General features: G+C 44.1%; 1 protein-coding gene across 1 annotated transcript in view; it reads left to right on the top strand.

The window, feature by feature from the left end:
- c5 (complement component 5) overlaps positions 1-19,516 on the top strand; it is a 182,741-nt gene that overhangs the window by 59,332 nt on the left and 103,893 nt on the right. Inside the window, exons 31-32 of the mRNA XM_060907120.1 lie at positions 2,338-2,416; positions 2,629-2,788. Of these exons, the coding sequence (XP_060763103.1) occupies positions 2,338-2,416; positions 2,629-2,788 (239 nt within the window). The remainder of the gene's footprint in view (positions 1-2,337; positions 2,417-2,628; positions 2,789-19,516) is intronic.

The following is a 19,516-nucleotide window of genomic DNA, read 5'->3' as shown; positions in this document are numbered from 1 at the left end:
TCTCAAATCTTTGTTCCCCCTCATCAGAACGTCATTGCCCATCCCGATCTCCCTTCTCAATGCTTCCTCCAGTCCATTACTTGGGACTTAGACAGAGAAATCAGAGATTCTCAACCTCAACAACTCCCCGAGAATCTTCCACCTGGTCTACTATATGTACCCAAGCAACTCAGAAGCAGACTCATCACGTGGGCACACACATCACCCACCACAGGACATCCAGGCAGCCATTGCACCTATCAGATACTTCAAAACAAATATTGGTGTGAAAACATGCTCACTGAGATCAACCAGTTCATTGCATCATGTTCAAATTGTGCACAAGCCAAAGTACCCAGAACTCCACTGGCTGGTAAGCTCAGTCCCTTCCTGGTGCCTCAAAGACCATGGTCCCACATAGCCATAGACTTCATCATGGACCTTCCTCCCTCACAAAATCACACAACAATTATGGTAACCATTGATCGCTTCTCCAAAGCCCTCAAGCTGATACCCTTACCTGGCATTCCCACTGCAGCCCAAACAGTAGAACTATTATTTCAACACATCTTTTGATACTATGGTCTCTCTGAAGACATTGTAATTGACAGAGGCTCTCAGTTCATCTCATGCTTCTGGAGAGCCTTCATGGAAAAACTAGGGGTATCTGTCAGTCTCACTTCTGGTTACCACCCTCAGTCTAACAGACAAGTCGGAGAGCCAACCAAGAAATCTGCTGCTTCTTGAGAATCTTTAGCATGCGTAACCAGGGGGATTGGGCACGCTTTCTGCCATGGGCTGAGTATGCACAAAACTCAAAAATAAAAAAAAATTAAATATGGCCTTTTTAGGCCACAGCACACTTTTCCATTTTTGCATCAGTCCATCTTAGATGAGCTTGGGCCCAGAGAAGTCCGCAGTGTTTCTGGATGTTGTTCCCAAGCCGATGTAGTAATGTCCTGCCTGAGGGACAGAAGGTGACTGGCATTCAGTGTCGGTTTTCAGCCTTGCCCCTTCCATGCAGAGATTTCTCTGGATTATCTTAATCTTTCAGTGATATTATGGATTGTTGATGGTGAAATCCCTAAATACCTTGCATTAGAAATGTTCTTAAACTGTTGAAGCACTGAAGTATAAACCATGCAGTTTTTCACAAAGTGGTGAACTCCATCCTTGCTTGTGAACTACTGAGTCTTTCAAATTACCAGCTAAACTGTTTACTTTAGAAAACTCGAAACAAGTACTTTTTGAGCATCCCACATCTTTCCCAGTCTTTTGTTGCCCCAGTCCCAACTTCTTTGGAATATGTTGCAGGCATCAAATTCAGAATGAGTGTATATTTACAAAACACAATGCTCATCAGTTTGAATGTTAAATATATTGTCTTTGTATTGTATTCAAGTGAACAAGGTCAAAAAGGATTTGCAAATCATTGCATTCTGTTTTGATTTACGTTTTATGCAGTGTTCTTACTTTTTTGTAATCGGGGTTGTATATTGTTGCTTGGCTACTGTGCTACTGCACGATTTCCCAAGGACATATTGCAGTATTTCATACTACAGGCCTAAATATAATGTGACAATAAGCAAACAGGTGAGAGATGACCCAACTGCTTTCAAGAAACACAAATTACTCACCATCTCTCAACGTATCTGAATACCCATCTCTATGAAGTATGCAAATAGCTCATTTGTGTCGTGTAACAGATTTTCTACTAAGATATTATAACTTTTTAATATCATAATAGATTAGATTTTAATTTAAATCTGGCAGTTATAATTGAAATGATTTGCCTTCTTGTTTGCCAGTGTGACTGACTGCTGCTTCTTCAAATTCTAGGGCATGTGTGAGCTGTTGGTTGTGCACTTAATTTCTATTTACTAATGGGCCCGTCATTCAAAGAGGGAGGGGGACATGCAAACAGAAAATATAACACACCCATGGCTACTTCTCCCTTCAGCTTATTCATGGCAACCAGATGGGCATTTTTTTTTTATAAACGTATAGCTTAAACATTTTTACTTATTAAAATTCTTATTGGTAAGAGCTATGGACAGAGAAACAAACAAAACACCTTGCCAAAAAGGTCACCATGGCCATAGAGGTGAAAGGGGGCAAGTGCTTCAGCACCTAATCACCACTAATGATCAGTCAGAAGAACTTTGTATTGATTTACAGTGACTCTTCCCTGTAAGGGAACAAGTGAACCCAAAACATGGCAGCAAATTGTCCTCCAAACTATTAGTCACTTTTTTCTTTACTTTGTATTATACTGTATTGATCATGTAAAGGCAAACACTGAATCTGGTTTGTCTTTACTGTAAATATGAATTTAAAAACATTGACTACTTCTCCCAGGTATCACCAGTGTTCTGTCATTTAAGACTAAGGGGGGGAATGGTTTCAGTTTATGGAAGAACAAAGGACCCAGCACATGGTAAGTAATAATCTGAAAATGCAGTGGTTTTATGTCTTTCCTTCACAAGTTATCTAATTTGATCTAGACCCAGCATCATGGTTGATGGCTTTTAATCACTCATATAATATACTCTTTCTACTATTATGCCCATAATTTCAGTGCTACAATCCAAACTAGCCTGACATGCATTAAATTGCAATTAAACACACTAGAATTGAACTCCGCTACAGGCTGACTGCTCTGGTGGTGAAGACTCTGGCCTCTGTGGACAAATATGTCACAGTAGATCACGACGTGCTGTCCGGCACCATCCACTGGCTGATTACAAATTGTCAGAAACCAGATGGCTCTTTTAGTGAGATATCCAGCTACAAGCCTACAAAGCTCATGGTACACTCATCACACTCCTGATGTATGTTTGTTTGGATTAAATCTAACAAGATTTGAGGTTGGTGATGATATTGGATGGAAGGGCTAAATTCTATTACCCATCAGTAGCTTGACAAGTAAACTATTACAGTTTACCAATACAGTATATCCAGAGGTGGTTTATTATTATTATTATTATTATTATTATTTATTATTATTATTATTATTATTATTATTATTATTATTAAAAAACAGAGTACTACTTAAATGAATAAATGGTGCAATATTGTCATGAGATTTGATCATTTGATAAAATATTGAATACCGCCAAGATTGATGAACAGACACAGTGGTAAACATTTTATTGCTACATTTAAAGAAATTTTAGGGGAAGCCTGGCTTCCCATGTGGTCATAAAGCAATCATCTGTGACTTTAAACTTTCTTTAAATCTTTAAGATGGGGGGCCAGCCCACTGACCTGAGCCGCCTCTGCTCAGGGTTGATTTTTTCATTGACAGCAGCAGTAGTAGCATGGTTATATCCACTAGGGATCACTGTTTTACAGCACCCAGTTTGTTTTTATCTCCATTATTATATGCATTAATATTTGCTAGAAACAGATCCTTCATCAAGCTTCTCTGCAACTGGGGCGCCTCTAGAAAATTTTGGGTCTTATGAAAGAATATAATATGTCCCCCCTCCCCACAAAGGAAAAAAAAAACTTATTTTATCCAGAGGAAGTGTTATTAGTGTAATTTTCTAACAAAAAACACATGAATTCAAAAGTCTGAGTTTGTCAAACACCAGTAATGACCCACTGGATCTGAACACCTCTACTTAATTGATCACAGAAGACACAGACCTTGTTTATACCCTGATATTACTTTTCACAACTAGGTGTCAGTATTTAATTCATGATCTATCCAGGCTGTAGCTAGTAGATAAATTAATAGTATAAACTTGGTGTAGACTGGCTTTGCTGTCACAAACAGACTTCCAAATTCATCCTTATGTCCCTTTCATGTACTGACTCATTATTTGCAGTTAAATTTCTAAGTTGATGAATAACTATTTAATTGATATATTACATGGTGCTCTGCAAGAAATTCACTTTTTCTTTCTTTTTTGGCTGTGCCAGTTTAATAGAAAACACAGCAAATACAGTAATTAGTAATGGAGGGAGAAAAATTCAACATTCTTCAACTTATTAAAAACTTTAACAATAACAACAAATATACAGTGCTCAGCATAAATGAGTACACCCCCTTTGAAAAGTAGCATTTTAAACAATATCTCAATGAACACAAACAATTTCCAAAATGTTGAAAAGACAAAGTTTAATATAACATCTGTTTAACTTATAACGTGAAAGTAAGGTTAATAATATAAACTTAGATTACACTTTTTTTTTCAGTTTTACTCAAATTAGGGTGGTGCAGAAATGAGTACACCCCACAATAAAAACTACTACATCTAGTACTTTGTATGGCCGCCATGATTTTTAATGACAGCACCAAGTCTTCTAGGCATGGAATGAACAAGTTGGCGACATTTTGCAACATCAATCTTTTTCCATTCTTCAACAATGACCTCTTTTAGTGACTGGGTGCTGGATGGAGAGTGACGCTCAACTTGTCTCTTCAGAATTCCCCAAAGAAAATAATTTATTTACACCACAAAGGTGAAGGCTATAAGAAGATCAGCAAAGCTTTATGTTGTGACCTAGGGGAGTCACCACAATACCAAAAAGAATGGGGGAGATGACACGACGTTTGCAAGGAAAAATCCAACGTATTATTTATTTTTTAAAAGTCCCAAAATCTCAGTTTCAACAAAAATTGCGATCAAAGTCAATAGTGTAAGGAGGGATGGTAGGCTATCAGTAGTGTGTGCAAATGCAGGAGTGGAGTGGAATGTGCTGTGTGTCTGTAGAGTGCGGGTGAGAAAAAAAGCCCCCCTCGGTCACGGGTGACGCTCGTTTTGAAGGAGAGGCTCCGCCTGCGCGCCAGTGGAAGCCATAGTCCATTAGAAGCGGCCCGCCCCTTGCACACACCTGCGCTTCAAGACAGATTGGGGAGACGCACTAAACAGAAAAAAAAAACAATCATTACTCAAAAGCTCATGGCCGTCACACCTCCCCCTTTAAGAGAAACCCCATGGGTTTCCAGCAAATAAATACCCTCCGAAAACACAAAATAGTTAGTGCACTTACAATTTCTAAATTCTCAAAACATTTCACAGTCTAACCATGGTTATCAATCAACACAAGCATATTTGGTTCTTGCTTTCTCAAGCCACTTTAGTCCACATTTAGTAGCGTTTCTAAGTTGCAAATATCAAGGGGATATAACACCATACACCAAAGGCATTCACACAAAACAGTCACAAATCCATGTTCACCATTTTCATACTACATTACCAACCCGACTTGGCCTGGTGGCAACCCAGCAGTGCCTTCAAATTCCGGGCCCTGGAATAGAAGACACAGTATAACACCATTACAAACACAGTGGGTAGATCTATGGGGCTGGAGAGCGTGACAGCGCGTCCGCTACCACATTCTCTTTCCCTGGGATGTGTTTGATGTTTAGATGGAAAGGTTGCAAGAAAATACACCAGCGCATTAGTCTTTGGTTGGGATTTTGGAGGGAGTGGAGAAAGGTAAGGGGGTTGTGGTCGCAGTAGACCGTAATTGGGCTTACGCTACCCCCCAGGTACACATCGAAATGTTGAAGGGCCCAAATCAAGGCGAGCGCTTCTTTTTCGATGGTGGAGTAGTGCAACTGATATAAGTGTTGAATTTACGCAAAAAGTAACACACTGGTTTTTCAACACCCTCATCATCCTCTTGCAGTAGAACAGCTCCAGCGCCTACCCCGCTCGCGTCAACTTGCAATTTAAAAGGCTCATACAATTTCGGTGCCGCGAGGAGTGGCGCAGAGGTGAGGACGCTTTTGATCTTGTCAAAAGCGTTTTGACAAGCAGGACTCCAAACGAACGGTTTGCTCTTTTTGAGCAGATCAGTGAGGGGTGTTATGATAGACGAAAAGTTTTGGCAAAACCCTCTGTAATAGCCAATCATCCCCAGGAACCTCATAAGTTCCTTTTTTGAAGTTGGTTGTGGAAATGCGTCAATAGCCAAGACTTTGGCGTGAATAGGGCGCACGAGACCTTGCCCCACCACTTTGCCAAGATAGGTAACCGTTGCTTTAGCGAACTCGCATTTGGCCAGGTTGATCGTAAGGTTGGCTTGGGCCAACCGTGTGAAAAGCTGGCGGATGCGATGCAAATGTGATTCCCACGTTTCGCTACACAGGACCACATCATCCAGAAACACCGCAACGCCTTCCAGATGTGCGACAACTTTATTCATTAATCTCTGGAAGGTGGCAGGCGCGTTACGCAATCCAAAACTCATCACTTTGTAAACGTAGAGACCTGTGGGTGTAACAAACGCGGAGACTTCTCGTGCACGGGCAGTCAAGGGAATCTGCCAATATCCCTTGAGCAGGTCAAACTTGCTTACGAACTTGGCAGATCCCACCTGATCAACGCAGTCGTCTACACGTGGTAGTGGAAAGGAGTCAGGTTTAGTGACGCCGTTTAATTTACGGTAGTCCATACAGAATCGATAGGTACCGTCGGGTTTGTTCACCAAGATGCAGGGCGAAGCCCAGCTAGAGTACGACTGCTCAGCCAGGTCGTGTTTCAACAAATACTGCACTTCCCCCTCCAGGATTTTTTGTCTTTCCCCGGAAACCCTGTAAAAACGCTGTTTAATGGGGGGAGAGTCCCCAACGTCAATGTCATGGGTAAGCACAGATGTTTGGGTGGGGGTGTCGGAGAACAAGGACGGAAATTCCTTTATCAAAGCTTCCAATTCGGACGACTGTTGTGGGGTAAGATGGTTAAACAGCATCGGAAGGTTAGCCAATGACTCAGAATTTTTGAGCCTTCCTAACAAGACCGCATCGTCAGGTTCACGAACCTCTACCTCCTGCAGCGCTGCCCCCGCTGGAGGAGTCATCTCACCCAAGGATGGACGTCTGTCGTTCTCCCCAGCCGACCCTGCCACAGACAAGCAAGAGAGAGGACAGACAGAGGTAGCCAAAGCAGTAGCAGGTTCAACCTTTGCCTGATCAAAATATTGTTTCAGCAAGTTGGCGTGATACAGTTGGGTTTTAGTCTTCCGGTCCGGTGTTGCCACCACATAATTGTCATTTTGCTCTACGCGAACAACCCTGTAAGGGCCAGCGAATTTGGCCTGGAAAGGCGAATGCACGACTGGGAGAAGGGCCATTACTTGATCACCAACTTTAAACACGCGACGTACAGTCTTTTTGTCATATGCTTTTTTCATTTTGGTTTGCGTGGAGAGCAGTTTTTCCCGTGCGATTTTCGCCGCCTCATACAATCTACGGCGAAACCCATTGACGTAGTCAGTTAAAGATTGCGGAGGACCGCTAGACAAGTAAACATCGCCCATCAACGTTGCTACCGGACCTCGCACTGTATGGCCAAACACCAGCGCGTTTGGGCTAAAGCCAGTGCTTTCTTGGGTCACCTCTCTGGCCGCCAACAGCAACCAGGGCAGTCCTTCGTCCCAGGAGCTTCCCAGCTCCACACAGTACGCTCTCAACATGGACTTGAGCGTTTGGTGGAACCGTTCTAAGACCCCTTGGCTTTGGGGGTGGTACGCTGACGCCTTGTTATGACGGATGTTCAGTAAGCGCAACACCTGGCCAAAGGTTTTGGAGGTAAAGTTCGTTCCGCGGTCTGACTGTATGGTTTTTGGGATACCAAACACTGACATGAACTGAGACAGCGCTTTGACAATGGGTTTGGCTGTAATGGACCGAAGCGGGTACGCCGCAGGATAACGGGTGGTTTGACAGATGACAGTTAGCAAATAATTGCATCCAGTTTTGGACCGAGGAAGTGGCCTGACACAATCAATGACGAGGTGTTCGAACGGTTTTGGCACAGGGGTGATGGGTCGCAGAGGAACCGGTTTTGGCATTTGATTAGGCTTGCCAGTCTGCTGACAGACATGGCAGGCTCGCACATGTTCCGTAATGTCACGTTTTACCCTAGGCCAGTAGCAGTAGCGTGTGACTCGGTCGTAGGTTTTACGGACACCCATGTGCCCGGCGTCATCATGGGCAGTTTTTAACACCAGGCTACGCAAGGTGGTTGGCACCACTACCTGCCACGCATGTTCGTCAGCTGGGCCGCTTGGAGGGCGTTTACGCATCAAGACCTCGTCCTTCAGTATGTAACCTTCAGATACGTCATCGTCGCAGCCACGAGCCTTGGGAAACAGCGTCTGCAGGGAAGCATCCGACCGCTGCGCGTCAATCACCTGCTGGCGAGAGATCGAGGCCGGCAAACCAGTTAAAGAATGAGCATCATCGTTCTCCACCGCAGATGTCCTTTTACTGGACGAGCGCGTTACCACGGACACAGGCGCAACTTCACGGTCTGGGAGAGCACTACTTGAATTTTGGATACCCCCACATTCAATCACCCCATTTGCCCATACACAAGCCCCAGCTAACCCATTCCCAAGAATAACAGAAACCCCACGGACAGGGAGCATAGGGCGCACACTGAGTGAAACATCTCCACTGACCAAAACGGACTCTAGGTACACGCTGTGTAAGGGCACGGTCAGGACATTCAAATTAATGCCACGAACAAAAACACACTGGCCAGTATCAGAAGACGTTGAAAAGGGCAAGGCGGACCTACAAATGAAAGATTCTACGGAGCCCGTATCCCTCAGGATTTTCACTGCGATTTTATCGTTGCCACGACGCAGTGACACATAACCATCAAACACAAAGGGTGAAAAACTTTCATCCACGCAAGCGAGACGACCAACTGGCACAGCCAAGGCATTGTCCTTAACGGGAATTTTAAATTTTTCTTTACCCCGTAAGACGGGACATTCAAACTTCCAGTGCCCTTTCCCCAAGCAGTAATTACAAACGCTGCTTGGATCTGGTTGATTACGAGCGCGAGGAGCGCCCCTATTCGAAAGTACAGCATCGCGGGGTGTTCGGGTGTTCCGTGACCAGCGAATGTCACGGCTCGGTGGAGCAGAGAACCTGCTTTTATGAATGAGGGCATAGTCATCGGCCAACGCAGCTACAGCAGTCAGTGTGATCGCTTCACGTTCACTAAGGAAAGTGGCCATAGCTTCGGGTAGTGTGTTTTTTAGCTGTTCGACCAAAATTAGGTTTGTAAGGCCAGCTTGTGTTTCAGTGCCAGACGCTACACACCAACGATTAAACTGAACGGCAAGCTCACGGGCGAAGTCGGTATAGGTTTGCGTAGGTCGTTTTCGCATGCTACGGAACTTTTGGCGATAGGCCTCAGGAACGAGCTCGTAAGCTTTGAGCACCGCTTGTTTAACAGAGTCGTATTTCAGGCTTTCGGTGCCATCCAGCGTGGAATAGGCCTCCTGGGCGCGGCCAGTTAAGGTGCACTGCAGTAGCAGTGTGCGCTCGACGTCGGGCCAGTGATACGCATTGGCGACATGCTCAAACAGAGTGAAAAAAGTTTCCACTTTGGCTTCATCAAATTTAGGCACCAGCTTTAAACTACGTGCCACATCAAATTCCCCAGGAGTACCAGCAGGCATTTTGCCACGCTCAGTCAAAGCTAAACGCTGGCGCTCGACATCCAATTTAGACAATTCCACTTCCTGGTCGAGGCGTCGTTTTTCTATTTCTTTATCATACTCCAGTCTACTTTTCTCCATTTGAAGCCTAAGGAGCTCTTTTTGCTGTTCGTATGTCACTTCAGCCGCCGCTGCCGGAGAGGGAGGAGTCGCCTCCTCCTTGGGCAGCACCTGCGCTTTAATCAACGCCGCTTTAACAACTAGTTGCATGAGCGACTTGGAACGTTTGTCTTCACTAGTTAGAGGAACCTTATAACGCTCGGCAATGTCCAAGAGCTGGATTTTAGTTAATAAATTAAACGTCTCCACAGAGGGAGTGGCAACGAAATCGTTGACGATCGACATATCCAAAAAAAACAGCCTGCTTTATTCAAGGCGTACCGAAAATCCAAAACCAAATAACCACACAACTGTTATCAGCAGTCTCACGCTTGCATCCCCATCTACCCAACTAAAACACTTTCAAAACTAAAGTAAGTAGACCCTAGGTCTTCTGCGTTTACCGATGGGGGGATTTTAAGCACACAAAACCAGTGGGCACGTGAGGTGCGCACCCCGGAGGTGCACCCGAGACAACTGCTACTACCCACCTTCACCGCGAAAAAAACAAACTAAAAAAAGAAATGGTGCGCCCAAGAGCACACCCTCAGCCTATCAGGGAAGGTACGCTGTGGTGAGACTACCGAAAGAGCAGCAGTACCAGGTTATCTTAATAGCCAACACGCGAGTGGGGAATACCCCAACGATTACAAACGCCACCTAGGCGACTATCAAACAATTACCGAAAGGTAAAAGTGAAAATAGGCAAACGCACGCACGCCGCCCCCCACAAAAGAAGTGAAGTGGGACGAAACAAATGTCGGAAGTGCAAACAAACACAGATATTCTCGTGGCAAACCCAAAGCGGAGGAGCGAGAGGGAAAAACTCAGCAAAAAAAAAAGAAATTAGACGAGCCCCCATATTGTTGTGACCTAGGGGAGTCACCACAATACCAAAAAGAATGGGGGAGACGACACGACGTTTGCAAGGAAAAATTCAACGTATTATTTATTTTTTAAAAGTCCCAAAATCTCAGTTTCAACAAAAATTGCGATCAAAGTCAATAGTGTAAGGAGGGATGGTAGGCTATCAGTAGTGTGTGCAAATGCAGGAGTGGAGTGGAATGTGCTGTGTGTCTGTAGAGTGCGGGTGAGAAAAAAAGCCCCCCTCGGTCACGGGTGACGCTCGTTTTGAAGGAGAGGCTCCGCCTGCGCGCCGGTGGAAGCCATAGTCCATTAGAAGCGGCCCGCCCCTTGCACACACCTGCGCTTCAAGACAGATTGGGGAGACACACTAAACAGAAAAAAAAACAATCATTACTCAAAAGCTCATGGCCGTCACACTTTACTTATCAGTGGTACAAAAATTTAAGAAAGATGGAACTGCAACCATCTCACAGAGACGTCCAGGTCGTCCACGGAAGTTAACACCTCAACAGGAGCGTCTTCTGATGAGAAGGGTTGAAGAAAATCGGCATGCAAATTCACTGCAGTTATGTAAAGAAATAGAAAGCCAAACTGGGGTGACTATTTCTTGTGACACAATACGGTGTACACTGCGGAGAAATGGCATGCATGGATGCTGTCCACAAAAGAAGCCTCTCCTAAAGCCCAGGCACAAAAAAGCCCGCCTAGAGTTTGCCTGGGCCCATGGTGACAAAGATGAAGACTACTGGGACTCTATACTCTGGAGTGATGAGACCAAGATGCATGTTTTTGGAACTAATGGCTTCAAAACTGTATGGCGTTGCAAAGGTGAGGAATACAAAGAAAAATGCATGGTACCTACAGTGAAACATGGTGGTGGCAGTGTCCTTATGTGGGGCTGCATGAGTGCTGCTGGTGTTGGGGAGCTGCATTTCATTGATGGCATCATGAATTCACAGATGTATTGCTCTATGCTGAAAGAGAAGATGCTACCATCACTCCGTGCCCTTGGTCGTCGTGCACTTTTCCAACATGACAATGATCCTAAACACACATCTAAGGCCACTGATGGATTTCTGAAGAAGAACAGGGTGAAAGTGATTCAGTGGCCAAGTATGAGGGTGTCTAGTGTTGAAAGGCCAAAACACCCCTTGATTCAAAGGAACACTACTGATGATGTGTCCTAAATTGACTGAGATACAACCCCCACGCCACTTTTAACATCAAGGCACCTCATGTGACTCAACATCTAATGGCACAATGGACAGTAATACCATCTCGTCCTGTGTTTTATGAATCTGAATATCTGGAAGCATCCAGTGACTGCTGAGAAAGGTCAGCTGACAACATGGGAAAGACTGTGTGACAGCATGGAGAGACTGCTGACTGGAGGGAATAGACCCCACTGGGGCTGTCATGGGCCAGCTACCCATGGCGGCAGGCTGTGACGATCTTACAGTCGTTGGAGCCACCCACCAAATGCTATGGAAAGTCAACAAGGAAACATACCCCTGGAGCCTGCGAGAGCGTGGGCGCAAGATGGCTCAATGATTGATAATACGGCTATAGACCCAGGAATGGAGAAGACCACGAGTAAGAATAAGCCACATGAGGCGACCACAGCAGCAGCAGGACACACACTCCAAGTTTGCACCTGTGGATGGATGAAGGTAACATCATACAGGGGGCTGAGAACCCACCAAGGAAGGAAAGGGTGCTTGAGAGTGAAGAGACAAGGGCCTTGCATTGACCTGTACTTCTTAAGGAGTAATCAGGCAAGTCAGTCAAGTGAAGCACAGCGACCGGACAAAAACCACAGTTCGCAGAGCATCAGCACCCCAGTCACTGAGGAGGGGATAAGCATAGAAATGCTGGTGGAGGAGCCCACCCAACCACAGAGACCTCCCATGGAGCGAAAAATCAAAGGGCACAAACCAAGAGTGAAGTGGCCTAAAGCTGCAGAAAAAAGAGAGTGGGAAACAGTCAATCACGACCTGGCTAACATCTTAAAACAACAAGTGGGTACAGCAGAGAAAAAACTAGAAAATATTGGTGATATCATCTACCAGTATGGAGAAGAGCGGTTTGGGGTGAAGGAAAGGAGAAGCCACAAAGAAACACCTGCACCAGTTAAATCTAGGAGGCAACAAGAGATCGATAGGCTGGTCAGAGAGAGGCGACAACTGAGAAAGCAGTGGAGGAAGGCTTCTGACACAGCTAGCAGGGCCGTAACCAGGATTTTTCAAATACTGAGGTCAAGCATGGCTGACAGCACCCCCCCACCCCCCCGGCACAACTTAAATAAATAAATAAATAAATAACAAACCAATGATAGATTTGGTGGTGGACACATTTATTTTAACAATTCTACAACTGTGGCACCATAACTATGGTGTTTTATCTGACATAAAAGTAGAAAGGTAGTGAACTCTTGAACTGAGTATACATACCTAAAGTACCAGTTATATAAAGTATTGGCATTATTTACATTGCAGCATACACATGACAGAAAGGGTGTGAACTGCTGAATTGTAAGCTTTAGTATTACACCTTATAATAATTGTGTGTGTGTGTGTGTGTGTGTGTGTGTGTGTGTGTGTGTGTGTGAGAGAGAGAGAGAGAGAGAGACTGAGAGTTTGTGTGTTATTTGTGGGTGTCTGTATGTGTAGAGACATTCTGAGCAGTAATGTAAAGGCATTCTATCTGGCTGTCTTGAATTGAGATCCATTTGCATGCATTCTCTGAAACAGAGTGTTCTCACCATTGCCTGTAATGTAAGTTTGGCTCATAACACATTTACTTCAACAATTCTAAAACTGTGCCATCATAACTGTTGAGTTTTGTCTGACATAAAAGTCAAAACTGAACTGAACTGAGTGTATTGCTCAGGGTCCGTGTATCATCCGATCATTCAAGTATTACATTCAATCTGGAAAACGAAAAAACAAAAAAACCACTCAATATTTAGTTTTCCTGTTTTTCTGTATGACCAAAAAATGAGGGATTGGTGTTTTGTTTTCCTTTTTTCAACTCAAAACAGAACAAATAATAAACAGGGAAACCAAAACGAAATAATAACTCTAATTTACGATTATTGATTTTCTCTATTCCTCACGCTACATTAGCCTTCCCATGATCCTCAGCGACAGTCCATCATCATCTCTGCGTCTATGAAACAGAAAAATTGCATGTGCATGTCAAGTAATTTATTCATACATCCTATTCATTTAATATATTAAGCTGTTAATGTTAAGCTGATGATCTCTTAATTATTATTATCTCAATATAATAGTAATAAATAATAATGATAACAATAACAACATGGCATTCATTTTGTCGCTTTCAATATATTGTGTCAGACCAACTTTGCTTTTTATTAGAGGACATGCTTAGCATTTTACGATGACTCATGTCAGGAGGAAAATATGAGGAGGAGTAACAAGTCACTGGCACTCCAACTTACGAGATTCTCCGCTTCTTTTGCTGGACAGCTTGAAAGTCAGACTCGGGAACAGCCATGATCTTCCTAGAGTTTTGCTTCCAGTAAAAGGAGCCTGAATGAGCACAAAAAATTATAATGTATGAATAAGAACTAATTCTTGAGACTGACTGACATGAATGCAAATGAATTTAGTTTTATCTAAAATGAAAGTTAAGTTGCTCGTATAATCGTAAATTAGAGTTATTATTTCGTTTTGGTTTCCCTGTTTATTATTTGTTCTGTTTTGAGTTGGAAAAAGGAAAACAAACACCAATCTCTCATTTTTTTGTCATACAGAAAAACAGGAAAACGAAATATTGAGTGGTTTTTTTTGTTTTTTCGTTTTCCAGATTGAATGGAATACTTGAATGATCGGATGATACACGGACCGCTCAGCTACCTGAAGTATTGGCATTATTTACATTTCATTATCTTAAATTACATTAGAACGTAGGGCTATTAGTTCTGTGTGAAGACTATGTATTAGAGAGAGTGTGTGAGAGTGTATTATTTGTGTGTGTGTGTGTGTGTGTGTGTGAATGAGTGAGAGAGAAAGAGAGAGTTATGAGAGAGAGAGAGTTACTCGAACAAGCCCGTTTAGTCAGCCCTGCACAGGGCTGCCTGTGACAACGTAGTTTTGAATGTTTCTCGAAATGCTAACTAAAATGTAATAGGCAATGACAATGAAACGTTTCCCCTTGGAAAGTTGGCATGACGCCGCTGAACAGTCTGCCACTGCACTGACAATATGTTCTCACCTTCCCTCCTTCTCTTTCCCTGCTCTTCTGTTGGCTGTCCAAACCTTAATTTAGTTTGTTGCAATGTTTTTTCATTTTGCACTCAGGTAAAGCTCTATAATGCGATGTGACTATTAGCCTACGTTAGGTTAGGTAGGCATATGTGATAGAGCGTAGACTACACCCTGCCTGTTTTATCCAAAACCCAACTTCCCCGGCCGACACTAGTATAGGCTACGTCGCGTGACGCTGCGTTAGACATGGCAACGATAGAGATAGAGGCTGAGAGATTTCAGATGACATTAGACAAATGTGAATTTTATTGGGGGGAAATACAGATGACATGTGGATGTGGATGCTGCGTTTTACATTGATCACTGCTCGAATTCAGCGTAGACCAATTTTAAATTTCTGAAAAAAATACCGAGGACATGACCTCGGTGTCCTCAATGGTAGTTACGGCCATGACAGCTAGGGATGGTCTTGCTCTACTCCAAGATGACATTAAATCCCGACTGGCAGCCCTGCGAAGAGCAGAGAACTTGAGGAAACGTTGCAAGAGGAAGGAACACATAAGAACACGTTTCTATAAGGACCCCTTCAAGTTTGTTAAAGATCTGTTCACTAAGGAAAAAAGTGGAACCCTGAAAATTACAAAACAAGAATTGGAAAAACATCTGGAAACGGTCCACCACGACGCTAAAAGGCATGAGCAGCTAGTTATCCCACATGATATCCCACCTACTCAGGCTCCTGAGTTCCACCTGGAGACTGGCCCTCCAAAGTGGAAGGAAGTGGAGAGTATAGTCCGGCGGACAAGATCAGCATCAGCCCCGGGGCCGAACGGAGTGCCGTATAAGTTCTATAAGAATGCCCTGGATGTTCTCCACTATCTTTGGGAACTGATGAGAATAGTGTGGCAGAAAGGGATAATCCCTAAGGCTTGGCGAAGAGCTGGAGGTGTATTTATCCCCAAAGAGAAGGATGCAGCAGACATCAACCAATTCCGTCCTATCTGCCTTCTCAACGTGGAGGGGAAAATCTTTTTCAGCGTCATTGCACAAAGGCTTTCTACCTACCTGGAGAAGAACAAATATGTTGACACATCCATACAAAAGGCGGGCATTCCAGGGTCGTCTGGTTGTTTGGAGCATACCAGTATGATCTGGCACCAGATTCAAGAGGCGAAGAAAGAAAAGAGAGACCTACATGTCACCTTTCTTGACCTGGCCAATGCCTTTGGTTCAGTTCCCCACAATCTACTCTGGGAATCCTTCAAGTTCTTCCATGTCCCACCATCCATCACCACCTTAGTAAAAGCCTATTTTGAAGACCTACAATTGTGCTTCTCCATGGCTGATTTTACAACTTCCTGGCAACGTGTAGAGATAGGAATCATGGCGGGCTGTACAGTCTCACCACTGGCCTTCATAATGGCCATGGAGATCATCATCAGGGCTTCAAGGTGGGTGGTGGGGGGGAATGAATGAAAAGTGGGATCTGCCTACCGCCTATCCGAGCATTTATGGATAACATGACCACTCTGACCAGCACTGCAGCATGCACCAGGCGGCTACTTGGAAAGCTGCAGGAGAACATCAAGTGGGCCCGGATGAAATTCAAACCGAACAAATCCCGGAGTATCTCTGTTGTCACGGGAGAGCTGGAAAATGTGAGGTTTTGCATTGACAAAGACCCCATACCAACAGTGTCCGAACAACCCATTAAGAGCTTGGGCAGATGGTACAACGCAAGCCTCAAGGACAAAGACCAGGTGAAGCAGATAAGGCAGGACATTATTAACAGCTTACAAAACATCAACAAGACCCTACTGCCAGGGAAGCTCAAGCTCTGGTGCCTGCAATTCGGACTTCTCCCTCAGATAATGTGGCCATTAACAATCTACGAGACCCCAATAACAACTGTGGAAAAGATGGAGCGAATTGTCACCACACATGTCAAAAAATGGCTTGGAGTTCCATGCTGTCTGACTAACATCAGTCTTTATGGCAAAGGAGTCCTTCAACTACCCATCACAAGCCTTGTCGAGGAGTACAAGTGCTCAAAGGTAAGGCTCCTGATGACTCTGAGGGACTCTAGAGACCAAACCATCAGTAAGGCTGCACCACCACTGACAACTGGACGGAAATGGACACCTTCCGATGCGGTGCAGCATGGCATGTCAGCCCTGAGGCATACTGACATGGTGGGGCATGTCCAAATGGGAAGAGGAGGTTTTGGGCTTGCGCCAAGTAAGCCTTCTTGGCGCAAGGCCTCCTCCTCAGAGAAGAGGAAAATGGTGGTGGAAGAGGTGCGCCACCAGGAGGAGGCTGGAAGAAATGCAAAGGCTGTGTCTCTTGTCAAACAGGGACAGTGGACAGGGTGGGAAGGACTGGAGAGGAGAGAACTTAGCTGGAGGCAGCTCTGGGAAATGGAGGCAAGTACCATAAGCTTCATTATCAGAGCTATATGCGATGTGCTACCATCTCCAAAAAACCTTCAAGACTGGTATGGGGAGGATCCAACCTGTGCCCTCTGTCCAATCCCAGCGACTCTCAGGCACATTTTGACTGGGTGTAAGACCAGCCTCACGCAGGGATGCTACACCTGGAGGCATAACCAGGTCCTCAAAAGTTTGGCAGCGGCTCTGGAGACAAAGAGAAACACCATCAACTCCTCACCCAGGACAGCATTCAACTCTATCCAAGCTCCAACTTTTATTCGAGAGGGACAATGAAAGTCCAAACATCCCCCAACTGAGCCAGAAGTTGGAAAGCTAGCCTTGGCTCAGGATTGGAAGATGATAGTTGACATTGGCCAGAAACTCATCTTCCCACCTGAGATAGCAGCTACTACACTCAGACCAGACCTGGTACTTTGGTCTCCCTCACTCAAAACTGTCAACATTATAGAGCTTATAGTCCCATGGGAGGGGTCAACAGAAGGGGCCTATGAACGCAAGAAGCTGCGCTATACAGAACTGGCTGCAGACACACGACAACGAGGGTAGAATGTGCAAGTCTACCCAGTGGAGGTAGGATGCCAAGGTTTTGTGGCCGCTTCTACCATCAGGCTGCTAAAAGACTTTGGTATCCAAGGACAGGCGCTGCGACAGACAATTAAATCTGTTTCTGAAGCAGCAGAAAGAAGCAGCCAGTGGATCTGGGCAAAGAGGAAAGATCCTTGCTGGGCTCAAAGAACATCTGGACCCACCCACTAGCTCCCCACACCCCCCCAACACCCTCTCTCCCACCCAGGAGGTGAGGGAGCAAGGTATGTGGTCAGCTCCAAGCTTGACTCAGGGGAGTGGACACCCCTGTCATGCATAGTCCCGTGGACTTGTGATTGGGCATGGGACACAAGCTCAGGCTTGATCACCCTGTAGCTGGCCACCTTTGATGAGGGTGTCTAGTGTTGAAAGGCCGAAAGACCCCTTGATTCAAAGGAACACTACTGATGATGTGTCCTAAATTGACTGAGATACAACCCCCACGCCACTTTTAACATCAAGGCACCTCATGTGACTCAACATCTAATGGCACAATGGACAGTAATACCATCTCGTCCTGTGTTTTATGAATCTGATCTGAACCCAATCAAACACCTATGGAGAATTCTGAAGAGACAAGTTGAGCATCACTCTCCATCCAGCATCCAGTCACTAAAAGATGTCATTGTTGAAGAATGGAAAAAGATTGATGTTGCAAAATGTCGCCAACTTGTTCATTCCATGCCTAGAAGACTTGGTGCTGTCATTAAAAATCATGGAGGCCATACAAAGTACTAGCTGTAGTAGTTTTTGTTGTGGGGTGTACTCATTTTTGCACCACCCTAATTTGAGTAAAACTGAAAAAAATGTGCAATCTAAGTTTATATTATTAACCTTACTTTCACGTTATAAGTTAAACAGATGTTATATTAAACTTTGTTTTTTCAACATTTTGGAAATTGTGTTCATTGAGATATTGTTTAAAATGTTACTTTTCAAAGGGGGTGTACTCATTTACGCTGAGCACTGTAAATGTGAAAAATGGCAAAACATCTAAACATACAAAGAGGTCAAATGGCAGAGAATAAATCCTTCAACCTCAAATATTTCGTATTTCAAAGTTAAACGGCCCCAAATGAGCTAGGTAACCACTGTACGTACTCTACATACAGTTTTAAAGTGACTTATGGGCTTGTTGTGCAACAGAGGGGAACATTAACACAATTAATTTTACATCAACAAATTGGTCATACCATGCTGCCTGCAGCCTTGAAGAGGGCCCTGGCTCTAAAGTATCCATAACCTTAACCATAAGGTACATAATTCAGAATCTGTCATATAATCGTATTAAACACAGTGTGTTGTGAGAACTGTGTATGTATTACTAACATTTGGATGGAATGAGCTGCATGCTTTGCTTGTAACATTAGTTGATCATAACAGGAAACAAATGTCTTGAAAGGGTGATCTTAAAAGTGGCAATGGTATTATCCCCTTTACATTTTAAGTCAAGCTATCTAACAATCTTTTCAGGCAGTTTTTGTCCATTTCAAATGCCAGTTGTCCATTTCATTACTGGAATGTCTACATGAACGTTATCAGCTAAAATTGTACTTGCTTGCTATAGCTAGCTGCTCACATGGTTAATGCAGCATAAATACTAAAAATCGGTCTGCATGAGCCTTGACCCCAAAGCCCTTTATTCACAGATTGCTCTGTAAATACATTGTCAACAAAATACTCCTCACCTCCTTCTGCTTCAACTGGGAGGGGGTTAGGCAGGGTTTCCTAATCCTGAGGCTACATACTAGTGCATCTCAAAAAATTAGAATATTGTGAAAAAGTTCAATATTTTCCGTCAGTTATTTAAGAAAGTGAAAATGTTATATA

The sequence above is a fragment of the Neoarius graeffei genome, chromosome 24 (assembly GCF_027579695.1).
Source record: "Neoarius graeffei isolate fNeoGra1 chromosome 24, fNeoGra1.pri, whole genome shotgun sequence".
Taxonomy (NCBI): Eukaryota; Metazoa; Chordata; class Actinopteri; order Siluriformes; family Ariidae; genus Neoarius; species Neoarius graeffei.
This window is presented reverse-complemented; position numbering and strand designations above follow the sequence as displayed.